The following is a 13,714-nucleotide window of genomic DNA, read 5'->3' as shown; positions in this document are numbered from 1 at the left end:
AAGTTTTATTTTTAAGTAATAACAAAGTTATACATACCAAGTGCTCATAACATGAACATTTGAGGCACTTTTAGAGTAAGATACTTCTTTCATCTTTTTATATCTATCTAAATCTTTTTGTACTTTTTGTGTCATGGATTTTGGCAGTCTGGTTAAACCACTAGATCCATTCTTAGAAAATTCAGAATTGAAGGAAATATTAAATTTCATTTAGATTAATGAAAAATAAAGATATAATTTTTTTTCTTATCTAAGCTCACAATCCCTCTGATAGTTATCTGTGGACTCCTTTAGGAATCTATGGGGAGTCCAGGTTAAGAACCCCTGATGTAAATAGAAAGACAGATTGGACATTTGCCAGTATTCTTTTGACCTGATATTTTTTTTTGACGAATCTATTTTATACCAAACCATGTTATTCCTTTTTGAGCATGTATGTGATATCTACAGTTTCTTGGCTCTTTTTCAAATACAGATATAGCCATCCTTGAAATATTACAAACCAGGAGAATTTGACCTAGGCAGTAATAGTGCAAAAAAATTTCCTCATACAAATTATGTCTTCCTATGTATTGTCATATAAAGAATTACTTCACTAAAATATATATTATTAAAGACTGAAACAAATCTGGCTGAAGCCCTTTTGGGTTAACTCTTCCCATCATTCTACCTTGTGGTGTTATTCCTCTCACTCCCTTCCCCATGTCTCATAGTGTCTTTCTTCTTATTAGAGATAACTTTTTAAAGTGCTAAACTATTGTACAGATTTAGCCTGCCAGTCAATGATGTACTCCTATCTCATGGAATATTCCTTCCTTCCTGGTTAATTATGAGTTCTACTGGGCAACTTGCCTTTTCCATTGTTAATTGTTAAAACTGCTTTCCTTACTAAATGCTCTCCCAAATCTATTTCATATTTACCATTCCTGGTGTCTATTATACCTCTCATCTTGTCTGTAACCTCTTAAATGAATGAATGAATAGATTTGCCTTTTGACAAGAAGGGAAAAAATAGAAATTCCTTATCAAACTTACCAAAACAAGTTTTTTATTTGAAATGAAAACATTATGTTTAATCCCAGTTGCATTCAGTCTTCTTTCCCTTTTGTGTTTCCTCTATAATACAGATTTACTTAGTCCTTTTTCTGTTCTGAAAACATTTTTCCACTGTCCTTTGGAAGGTTATAGAAAGTATACTGGGAAATTATCTGTCTTTAAAAAGCCTGGTTTATCTTGGAGTAGATATGAATAAGTGAAGTTCTGTCTTTTGTTTTCTGTAGGGGACAGTTGTCTTCAAGTCTGTTTACTTTTAAAACGAGTGGTAAGTCCGTTATTGACTTTAACATTTAACTTTAATTTTAAAATTAAACAAATTGGGAGTCCTATATTTGTTTGCCATGGCTTACAATTGAATTGGCCTTTAAGCACTTATGCAGAGATTGCTGTTTGAACACCAAGGAGTAAATAATAGGGAAAATATAAAAGAATTATAGATAAAGCCCTGTTCTACACAGGCAACTAATATATGCAAATATGAAATGTAGAAATCAAAAGTATATGCATACATGCATACATTAAAAGAAGCCTGCTTTATAGACATTCTGCATAATGTAAAGATACTTTAAAAGACCCCTAAAAATTTATAAAAGCTAAAGCTGATCCTTGGCCTTCCCTCTACCCCTAACCCAGATCCCTAATGGAGAGCCCTGCAGCCAGAGAACTATTCCTATCTGGTGACTGTAGATCTCCCCTGTAGCTCCCTCACCAGTGACAAGTTTTCACCCATTATGGTCAATCAGAAAACATTTATTAAATGTATGTTATATATCAGCCACTATGCTACTCACTAGGGATAACAAATAGGCAATTTCCACTCCAAAGAATCTTACTGTTTCTACTGCTACCACTAAACATAGGTAGATTTAATGGGGTGACTGAGAATTGAGAGAGAAAAATTAATTGGGAGAAATTTGTAGGGATTCAGAGGCCCATTACTTTTATAGCTATAGTTACAATACTTAAGAGCAGGAAGTAAGATTATATGAGGTTTTGTAAGTGAAAATTAAACAATTTAGGGAATTATGGCATGAAATAAAATTCTGATTAACAAATCAGAATTAGACATACACTTTGATGGCTCCATGATATCACTAATGATTGTAATACTTCCTTTAGTACAATAATTCCTCATCCTTCAGTATCTTTTTGAGTATTCTTCTCAATATATGTCCCATTGGGATCTACCTAACATGGTAGGTGTCGTCCTCTGGTGTTTTTTGTTATATCCCAACTGCTAGTTTAGCATTCTGTCATCTCTTGATTTCATAATAAGACCAACCCACACCTTTTCCAATCATTCATGCCTCAAGAATGTCTTTAATAACAGTAATCATACATAAGATGCTGTTAACATTATATTGTAGCCTGCTTACAACCCATATTGAGCCACCTGCACATTTGATTCATGTTTGATAATTTTCTGTGATCCACAACTGTATAGAATCCTTGGGAAGGTATTGACATTGCATTTATGAACTTGACAGGAATGAGCAGTTTGGAGTTCTAAGAGTGATGATTATATCTAAGAGATATAATTTCCCCTCTGCAGTGCTTATTCAAACTAGACTGCTTGAATGGGCAGCTTGTCCAACTGCATATCATTTACTGGACAATAGACTTTATTTACTTGGTTTCCCTGGATGGATTAGGAGTATGGTCACACTTTTTCCACTTAATAGTATTTTATTTTCTCTGATGACATAAAGATAACTTTCATTCATTGTCTGTAAGATTATTGAATTCCAAAATTTTCCTTTCTTTTCCTTACCTCTCCATTCCAATCAGCAAGCAGTCTGATGTAGATTGTACATATACAATCATTTTAAACATTTCCAAATTTGTCTTGTTATGAATGAAAAATCAATAAGAGGGAAAAACTTTGAGAGAGAGAAACCCCCAAAATTTAAAGTAGTATGCTTTCATCCACATTCAGTTTCCATAGTTCTCTCTCTGTATGTGGATGCTATTTTCCATCCCAACTCTGCTGGAATTGTCTTGGATCACTATTGCTGAGAAGAGCTAGTCTTTTATAAATGATTATCACAAAGTCTTGTTACTGTGTACATTGTTCTCCTAGTTCTGCTCACTTAACTCGGCATCAACTCCTGTAAGTCTTGTTCACTTAACTCACCATCAAATCATGTTAAAAGGGAATGTGGGAAAACTGAAATACTAATGCATTGTTGATGGAGTTGTGAGGTGATTGAACTATTCTAGAGAGCAACTTGGGCTATAAAACTTTGCATACCCTTTGATCCAGCAATGTGTCTACTGGGCCTGAATTCCAAGAAGAGTATAAAAGAGGAAAAAGGACTCCTATGTGCAAAAATGTAGCATCCCTTTTTGTAATAGCAAGGAACTGGAAATTGAGTGGATTCCTGTCAGTTGGGAAATAGCTGAAAATAAATTATGATATATGAATGAAATGGAATATTATTGTTCTATAATAAATGATGAGCAGGCTGATTTCAGAAAAGAATGGAAAGACTTACATGAACTGATGCTAAATGAAGTGAGCAACAGAATCAAGAAAACATTGTACATAATAATAGCAAGATTGTATGATGATTAATAGACTTGGCTCTTTTCAGCAATGAGGTAATTCGAAGCATTTCTAATAGACTTGTTATGGAAAATGCCATCTGCATCTAGAGACAACTATGGAGATTAGATCAAAGCACAGTATTTTCACCCCCTTTTTTGTTGTTTGTTTGCTTTTGTTTTTTTTTTTTTTCTTTCTCCTGGATTTTTTCTCCTTTTGATCTGATTTTTCTTATGCAGCATGACAATTACAGAAATATGTTTAGAAGAATTACACGTATTTAACTTATATCACATTGCTTGTTACCTTGGCAAAGGGGAGAGGGAAAAAAATTTGGAACACGGTTTTACAAACATGAATATTGAAAACTATCTTTATGTATATTTGGAAAAGTAAAATATTATAAAAGAAAAAATAAAGATGATTTAAAGGCAAAGTTGAAAGAAAAAGAATGTGGGTAACTAAACTGGTAGAAATACTTATCTGTTGAATTTAATTTTTTTAAAATGTAAAGTGCTATAAGATATTTAAGTGAGCTTTTGGTATTTAATTCTAAGTTAATAATAAATTATTTTAATGAAGAATAAGAAATAAAGGAGAAAGTAAGAGTGATAAGCTGATTCATATAACATTTTCAAGAAAAGATGACTTTTGAGGCAGTCAGAAGTGATTAGGCTTTGATTGAATTGAACATTTTTATTGTTGGATAAATAAATCTTTTAAGGTTTCTTGTAGGATAGAAACTTAGATTTTTACATTTTGGAACTTGTAGGTTTGAAATATATGTATATAAATACGTGTAAGCCAAAATTCACATTCTTACAGTTAGCACACTTTCAATTGAAAATCTAGTTTTTTTTTTTGTTTGTTTGTTTGTTTGTTTTTTAAATTTGAGGCTGTTATGGAACACTGGGAATGGAATCTGGAGTTATCCCCGATTTTCAGATAACAGCATCATCTGTGTGGGTTGACTATTACACAAAGCAGCCAAATAGTTGGAAACCTGAAAAGGCCAGACTGAAAAAACCTGGAATTTCTTGGGCTGCTAGTGATACTAATAAATATCAGTGGTTACAGATAGATATGAATAAGGAAAAGAAAATAACAGGTAAGTGACTCCTCTTACTTTAGAACAATTTGGGATAGTAATATTCCAGAACTCTCATAGAAAGGAATACTTCAGTGATGTGACAGTTTTCTCCTTGACCCTATTATTTAGCATTTTGTCAGTGACTTGAAGCCCAAGAAAGTGTGCTTATATAAAGTTTGGGGTTGATACAATACTAGGAGGATAACAAGAACATTCATTGTTTCCAGATAGAATTCAAGAAGATCTGAACAAGCAGGAACTGACTATGAAATTTAACAGGAATCACTTTAGAATATCCTGCCCTTAAGTCCAAAATTTTAATTATATATAGACTAGAGAGGCATGTCCTAACATTTATTATCTTGTAAAAAAGACAAAAGTTTTACTTAATTGCAGGTTCAATGTGAATCAACAATTGGTGTCTATCAAAACTGCTAATTCAATCTTAGCCTTTATTAGTGTACATATGTATCAAATATTGGGAATCATATTTTAATAATTACTGACAAATTAAAAATATCTGGAGAGGCAACTAGATTGATGAATGATCAAGAAACAATTTATGTGGTTTAGTAGTTAATGTCATAGTTAATTGTTGGTAGTAGCAATGAAAGTATCAGAGTTAAAGGAGAAAGGGTTTATTTTTCATTGATGCTTAAAACTATCAGTTAATCAATTGAATGATCACATCTGTTAAATTTTATTATTTTTTCTTAGTGATGTAATAATTGAAATATATTTCATAATTCTGCTTAAATTAAAAGCCCTCAAAATCTTTCTTTACTTGTATACAGAAACACACACACACACACACAAATACACACAGCATTAAGCTTGTTATCAGCCTGAGTTTTTCCCAACTTCATGAAAGAAAGATATTCAATATTCAATATCAAACATATTAAAGTTTTTATGTTAAAAGTACTCATATTTCAGATGTTTGCAAAAAATAAGTAAAAAACTGTTAGTCATTAGTTAATGTTGGAGTACTTCAATCATTGGAAGTTGCGTATTTATGAAAATAAACCTTATTGTTCATAGGCATTATAACCACAGGATCCACTGTGGTAGAGCACAACTACTATGTGTCTGCTTATAGAATCCTCTATAGTGATGATGCACAGAAGTGGACAGCATACAGAGAACCTGGTATTGAACAGGATAAGGTAAAATTATTACTATGTATTATATGATAGATAATGTCAAACTAAAAAAAGAGTATTCAGAAGTAGAATAGGGAGAATTATAAGAACAGAATCGTAGAACAGAAGTAGTCTAGGGAGTCTTTCTAAATTAAGTTTAATTTATTTCCTTTTCAGAAATGTTATTTCCTTGAGTTGGCACAAGTAAAAATATAGGTTGATATATGTATTTAAGGATAAAGTCATAGAAAGTTAAAGAGAATGTTGTGTCCTATCTCCCTCTTCTGGTCATTTTGGGTAATCCTTGGCCTTACCAGCATGATATGCTAGTTAACAAAATGTTAAATAATATTTATTTTCTTTGAGTTACGTAGCTGTTTAATATAGAATAAGATAAAAATTTATGTAGAACTATGTTGAAAATTCCAAATAGTAGTGCATAGGGATTTTAAAATCCATTTTGTAGACTAAAGACTGAAGTTGTGATAATCAAGATCTTAAATTTAAAAGTGGCATTTTGATTTACTTATGTGTTTGTATATATGACTTTTCTAAGTTTTTAACAAAATTTTAAAGTAATTAATCAAAAACTAGTTGAATTTATATTGTAATAAGCCTTTACAATTATATATTTTAGAAAAATAAAAACCAAGAGTAATTGAGATCATAATTTTCTGGCTTATTGTTATGGATTTAGAGCTGGAGGCTCAGAGAAGTTAAGAGGTGTTATGTTAGCAGAGCTAGGATTTAAACTCAAGTCTTATATAACTCCAAGTACTTAAGTCTTTTCCAGTAAATAATTATCTGTCTGTTGAACATAGTTGGCTTATTGCTTTTTCATATTGATTTGGCAGATTAGAGGAGTATTAATGAAAAAGCTCCATTATATTTTTTGTCACTAGTAGATAGAATTGGTAAATGGGAGTTTGACATCCTTAAAAGAATGATTAATATGATTTTTTGTTTAGTTAACTAATTTATAGCATTTTACTGAATGTATCCATGGATCTTTTAAGGTAATCAAAAATTTTAGCTTATTAACAGAATTATAAAGCATGTATTAATTACTGATTTTATATTAATGTGACCGACATTGTGCTGAGTACTGGGGGCAGTTATAAAGAGCTATTGAAGTTAGGGGTTGGAGGGGTGACATGATCAGACCTTTCCAGTAAGAAGATCAATTTGATGATTTGGGGCAGGGGTGCTGCTTTGTGCCAAATTTTTGGGAATGATTATTATTATTATTAGTATTCTTTTTCTGTCCCATCGATAGCTCTTCTCTCCTCATTCCCCCAGGCTTCTCCCCAAATTTCTCCTGACTCCTTAAGCTTCTCCCAGGGCTCCCACCTCCCTCCTCACTCTGCTGTTAGTCACTCAGCTCCTCTCTGTCCTCAATGCCAGAGCCTTTTTCTCCATTCTTCATTTTTCTTCTTTCAGATTCCTTGTTCCTGTATCTATATTCATTTCCCTTTTGATTTTTCTCTCTGAAAATTCTTCTCCATACCATAGAAATTTATGAATATAAGAAGTAGGCATAAGTGTTTTGAACATGGGTAATTTCTATTCCTGATTCTGACATATCAAGAATCATGTTTTTGGCCACCCATATTGGAATTCTTAATATATTTTCTCTTAGATCAACCAAATTATCTCCAATGGAGCAGTAATGAACTGAACCAGCTACGCCCAGAAAAAGAACTCTGGGAGATGACTAAAAACCATTACATTGAATTCCCAATCCCTATATTTATGCCCACCTGCATTTTTGATTTCCTTCACAAACTAATTGTACAATATTTCAGAGTCTGATTCTTTTTGTACAGCAAAATAACGGTTTGGTCATGTATACTTATTGTGTATCTAATTTATATTTTAATATATTTAACATCTACTGGTCATCCTGCCATCTGGGGGAGGGGGTGGGGGGTAAGAGGTGAAAAATTGGAACAAGAGGTTTGGCAATTGTTAATGCTGTAAAGTTACCCATACATATAACCTGTAAATAAAAGGCTATTAAATAAAAAATATATATATATGTATATATATATTTTTTCTCTTATTTTTTTTAAGTATGATACTTTAGTTTTTAAAAGTAGGTTTTATGGATACTTTTTGCTCATTGTCACTTCTTAATAAACCTTTCCCCTTCCTTGAAAACAGTTGAAGCCAACCAACATAGTATGACTGACTATATTCAAATTGAAATTCAAACTAAATTCAAGGCGTAATTAAATTTCCCAGCTTTATTGTCCTTTACTACCAAAAGGGAGGGAGTATTTAAGCAGGGCTCTTAGAAATACTGTCATAAACATTGATTATTTACTTCAGTAAAAGTACTTTAATTTAATCAAATCCTGAGAAAAAAGGCTTCCAGACTAGTCAATACAAGGCACTTGATCATTTTGGACATAGTTTTTACAATAAACATGCTTTCCAAATGGCTTACTTTAAGTGATGGACACACAAACAAAACTAGATACTGCACATAAAAGGATATCCTGATTCATCAGTGGTTAGGTGACCCATTTATCAGATATATTTTAGACATTATCATGTATATTGGTGCAACTGAATTTCTTTCCAGCTCTCAGAGTCTACCTTCCTTAAGAGACAATATCCTGATCTATATCTGGTCACTGGCCCAGATGGCTCTGGAGAGAGAAAGTGAGGCAGGTGACCTTGGCCACCCTTCCTCACTTCAGTCTTCATCTGTATGTCATGGCATCCCCTTCCCGATGTCACGGCCTTCTTTGAGAACAAAGGACAAACTGCAATATCTCTGAGTAGGAGTAGGAGGAGCTGCCCCTCTGGGGACTGAACTGAAACTGGCCAGTTGGGTTAGTTCCTCTCCTCCCTATCGTCCCCTACAATGTAGAGTTCCTTATTTAACATCTTGGGAAATCTAAGTGCTGTGAGTTTCTTATTTGACTTTGTGAAATTTGTAAAGATATTTTATTATTCTGTATTGAATGTGTGAGTTTTGAGAAGTGCATAACTTAGTTCTCATCTCGGTTAACTAATTTTCCTTGCAGCTAGTTGTAGACTGTCTTTGCTACAGATTAGTGGATAGGCCATTTTTAGATTACCTAATAATACCATCCAGGTGGAGTGCAAGTCCTGAGCAAGTTAGTAAACTTCTGTTTGCCTTAGTTTCCTTATCTGCAAAATGGGGATGATAATAGCACCTATTTTTCAGGGTTATTCTGAAAATCAAACGAGCTAATAATTATAAAGAACTTAGTAGTTCTTGGAATGTAGGAGATATTATATAAATGTTGGTTATTAATTTTTGGGTTGTTTTAGAAGATCAGTTTAATTAGAAATGAATTGAGTTGACAGAAAGGTACAATTATGAGAGATGTAGAGATAGAAATCACAAAAATTGGTAATTCATATTTTTAGTGTTTTTTGGTCTAAATGACTTTTGTGTTTTTGTCAAAAGCTTTTCTGAATCTGTTAATATTAGTCAACTGTATCAATATGATATATGTTCTTTACCACTTTTTAATGTTGAAATAAGATTTTATCCTTCAATTAAATCTTTAAAAAAACATGAGAGAGTGCCTTGATTGTCATTTTCCTGTAGGGGGAGACAAATTTTTACTATATGTGAGTGAATTCTCACTTTTAGCATTCTTAATTCATGCTGAAGTATTGCAAAAAGGCTTGTGAACATATTTCTTTCTGCCCATGATTTTTTATGTAAACTATTACTTAGAATTAAAATTAATATGTAACTTGCTATTGTAAACATATTTGTATTTTTACTTCTAAGGGTTCCTTACTCTAATTAGTAACTGAACCTGCCAATCCAAAATTCTCATTAATTTCTTGAGTTATTTGAAGACAGTATGCATATTTCATGTTGTAAAAATAAATTATCAAATATGTGACTAGTTTCTCAGTTATTAGTGTTCAATGTTTAAAGAAATTCATTTTCGTTCATATTTTTTCATTTTGTATCACATTTAGTTTTAAACTTAGACTTCCCTCTTTTCCTACCCAGTGGACTGTCCTTTGTAAAAATAAATAAATAAATAAAAAGAGTGGGGGAGGGGGGAAAGCAATTCATCAGAATTAATCAGCATATTAAATGAGTTTGATGGTATCAACAGTGTTCCCCAGCCATGATTTCTACTTCTCTATAGAAGTGTAGGTGAATCATTTTATATCTTTTTTGGGTGAACCAATCAATCTTGGTATAATTATAATTGTCCAGTCAGTGTTAAGTTTTGATTTTGACTTTTCATTTACATTATTGGAATCATGATGTGTTCCTAGTTCTATGCCTTCACCCTGCCTTAATTCATATGAATGTTTTCATGCTTCTCTGAATTCTTCCTGTCTGTCATTTGGAAAGGATCTGTAATATTCCAGTCTTCTGGTGACATACTTGCTTAATCCTCTTTGGTCAATGGGCAACTTTTTGTTTTCTAGTTCTTTGCTATTATTAAAAGTGCTATTGTGAATATTTTTATTCTCTGTGTATTTTCAAAGTTATGCTTACAGTTATTGTCACAGTTGTTGGTTAGCTGTCATTAAGGACATAGGAAAAATAGTAATGCTTAGCATTTCTTTGCAATTCATTTGGTTCTCATTGGCATAAAATGCCAATTTTTGTGTTTTTTTCCTAGGTATTTCAAGGAAACACAGACTACCACCAGGATGTACGCAATAATTTCATCCCACCTATTATAGCGCGTTTTGTTAGAATATATCCCGTAGAGTGGCACCTGAAAATTGCAATGAAAGTGGAATTGCTTGGATGTCAGTTTATTCCTATAGGTAAAGAACAATACATATTTGCACTGGATGTGATTTAAATTGATTTTTTTGTTAGTTTGTTTTGATCAATCCTACCAAGGAATAGAGGGAGTGGAAGTTTGTGTTTTAAGGCATTATGATTACATTATCTTAAACAGATGTAAAATTGTGCCATTTTGTCCTAAGAGCTTTAAAAATGTTTTTTTTTATGTAAATTGTATGTAAAAATTATGTGCACAGCAGAACATAAAAGAAGATTCAAAATATGTAATAAGTTTCCATTTCCAAGAAAGCATATATAATAATAGAACACTTTGTGTTCAGAACTGTCCATCTTTTTTTTTTTTTTTTTTTTGCTGCCTTGTAGCTTTTCTTTTGTTCTTTATTGCGCATTTTTTATTTTATTTTTTCCCCCTTTCTTCTTTACCACCTCCCCCAGACAGGCTATAGTTAAGCATGGATAAATTTCATGTTTACATATATTTTCATAAATATATACACATATATACCTATCCATATATACAAATATATGTGTATAATATGCTTTTTATCTCTTTTTTCCTATGTCTACTACTCTTCTACTTTACTTCATCTGCTAGTTTTCCTTGTTATTATTTAACTTCTCCTTCCCCATCACCTCTCTAAGGATATCTTTTTCTTCTCACTTTATCCCTTTCCCATTAATCTACCTACATACCTTATCCCATGACCATAAATCTACACATTCTTCTTCTGTACCCTGCTTTATCCTATTCTCTCCCCTTCTTATTTCTTTGAAGATTTTGGAGTGTCTTATCCCTGTGTAGGTGTGTGTATAAATATATATAAATTGTTCCTTCTTTAACCCATTCCCGATAGGAATAGGATTTCAGAAATACCAGCCTTTCTCCCCCATTTAATTGCTCCCTGTTAGGGTTATTTGGCAAGATACCTGGTTTTCAAGTAAATCCTAAGTGACCATGGAATAAAGTGGGAGGTGAAATCTAAAGTAATGAAATTGATGTTTTTGTATAGTTTATAGTTTCTGTATAGAAAAACATTCTCTGTTTTTAGTTAATATCCTACACATCAACTTTTGTTTCTGTCTGCAATATTGAAGTTTCCAAAAGAAGGTAAAATGATTCATACGTTTTGAATAAACTACACCACTTTTTTCTTATAGCATTACCATTTGTACCTGTACTTTTGACAGAAAAAAAGTTTTCTTGACCAAAAAGCTTATTAAATTCTTAATAAACCTAAAACCTCTAAATGAGAAATATCTGATCAATTAGTGAGCAAACTAGAAATCTGCATTTTTAAAAATGTGAGAACACTTTTCCCATCTCTGGTTATTTTGATAACCAAATTCTCTTTATGGGAGAAAGACAGCTGATGAGAAATTAAAATAAAGTTTTAAAAAGGCATCACAATTATAGAAACTGCTAGGAAAATTTTCAGGTAGTAATAACTGAGGAATTGTGCTATAATGGAGAGATAGTTAATGTCAGAGTCATGGGTTCACATCTCACCTTTGAAATACACTGACTATATAATCTCAGGAAGTCACTTGACCTCTCCTCACCCCAGGGAAGTCTCTAAAAATTCTAGTTGATGTTTATTAGGAAAGGCAGCAAGTAGCTTGCTTGGGAGTAAGTTGAAATCTGTATTTTAGATTTCATCTTCATAACTCCAGACCATTTAATGACTTTCCCCCATTTTTGTCACAAGTAGCACTAAAGTAATGATTTACAGATTATGTTTTACTGTTTAGAAATTTAGAATTTAAAATTTGTGTGTAATGCAAAATATATTGTTTATTCTGCTGTTTCTCTGAGTATTAAATTTATATTTGTAAATTAGTCTCCTAAAAAACATTTTAAGGATTTGCAAAATCTTTATTTTTAAATTAAAAACTAATTTAAAAAAAAATTGTTTCAAGGTCGAGTTCCAAAACTAACTCAGCCACCAGTTTCCCGAAACAACAATGACATAAGAAATACTACGGTCATTTCACATGTAGCCAAAGGTATGTATATTTTAAAGGTAATTGATTTTAGCACTTTCTTATACTTAAATTTGATTCTTCTTGAATAAGAGTATTTGATTATAAAAGCTTTTTAACCTGTTCCAAAATGATTTTAATTCTAATCCATTTGAGATTATGTAATCAAAGAAATTAACTTTTAAAAACTTCCTCTCTTCCCCCAGGTCGTGCTCCAAAATTCAATCGACCACCACCACCTCGGCATGGCATTAACTACCCTCCGAAGACTGATCAGACAACAGTGACTCCAGATATCAAAAACACTACAGTAACTCCAAATTTAACCAAAGGTATATGTTCTGTAAGCCATTGAAATTCACTATAAATTTTTTTTTCAAAGCCATATAAATGAAAAATAATAGTATATAGGATTGTTTCTTGAAAGTCAGGATTTTCAGAAGTATTTCACATTCTAAGTGTGAACCCTTATTTGTTCCATGTTTTCTCCTTCTATAAGCTGTTCTTTCAGTAATTGACCTTGTTTCATACTTTAAAATATTTTTCCTACTTGTGTTGTCTTACCTATTCCCAGAAGTTTTGCTCCTGCACCTATTTTTCTGGATCCCATCCCTTTGAACTTCTTCTAGGATCACACCTGCAGTTCAGTTTAGTAAACAATTTTAAAGTGCCTACTTTTGTGCAAGATGTTGTGCTTGATGATGATGTGCAGAGACAAACATGAATCAATCCTTGTCCTCAAGGAGTTTCCATTCTATTGGTGAGATAATATATATCCTCATTATATCCACATAAAAAGATATGTATTACAAAACAATTAGGGAGTAGAGCATGGAGTAGAGAATACTAGTAACAGATGATCGGAAAGAGCCAATTTAGGAGATGACATGTGGGTTGATAGTTTTAAGAAGCCTGAGATTTCAGGAGATGAAGGTAAGTAAGGCACATATGCCAGATATGGACCGTCTGTGTGCAGAGACAGAGAGAAAGGAGATATATGAAAAACATATGTAGGACAGTTTGACTAGAATGTGAGTTGTATGACTTCTTAAACTGTAACTGTTATGAGTCATTTTATAGTCTTTTAATTATGGACTGTATTCTTTTTATTAAAGACAAAACAACAACAA

General features: G+C 32.3%; 1 protein-coding gene and 1 long non-coding RNA gene across 3 annotated transcripts in view; one reads left to right on the top strand and one right to left on the bottom strand.

The window, feature by feature from the left end:
* DCBLD2 (discoidin, CUB and LCCL domain containing 2) overlaps positions 1 to 13,714 on the top strand; it is a 97,379-nt gene that overhangs the window by 53,579 nt on the left and 30,086 nt on the right. For both annotated transcript variants that reach the window (XM_031959553.1, XM_031959552.1), the window contains exons 7-12: positions 1,281 to 1,321; positions 4,497 to 4,709; positions 5,733 to 5,857; positions 10,471 to 10,621; positions 12,522 to 12,608; positions 12,791 to 12,916. In XM_031959553.1, coding sequence (XP_031815413.1) covers positions 1,281 to 1,321; positions 4,497 to 4,709; positions 5,733 to 5,857; positions 10,471 to 10,621; positions 12,522 to 12,608; positions 12,791 to 12,916 — 743 coding nt within the window. The remainder of the gene's footprint in view (positions 1 to 1,280; positions 1,322 to 4,496; positions 4,710 to 5,732; positions 5,858 to 10,470; positions 10,622 to 12,521; positions 12,609 to 12,790; positions 12,917 to 13,714) is intronic.
* Positions 1 to 13,714, bottom strand: part of LOC116422362 — a 52,051-nt gene that overhangs the window by 35,996 nt on the left and 2,341 nt on the right. The window lies entirely within an intron of this gene.

Source organism: Sarcophilus harrisii, chromosome 3 (assembly GCF_902635505.1).
Source record: "Sarcophilus harrisii chromosome 3, mSarHar1.11, whole genome shotgun sequence".
NCBI classification, from domain to species: domain Eukaryota; kingdom Metazoa; phylum Chordata; class Mammalia; order Dasyuromorphia; family Dasyuridae; genus Sarcophilus; species Sarcophilus harrisii.
Note: the sequence above shows the minus strand (reverse complement) of the source record. Positions and strands in the feature narration are given on the sequence as shown.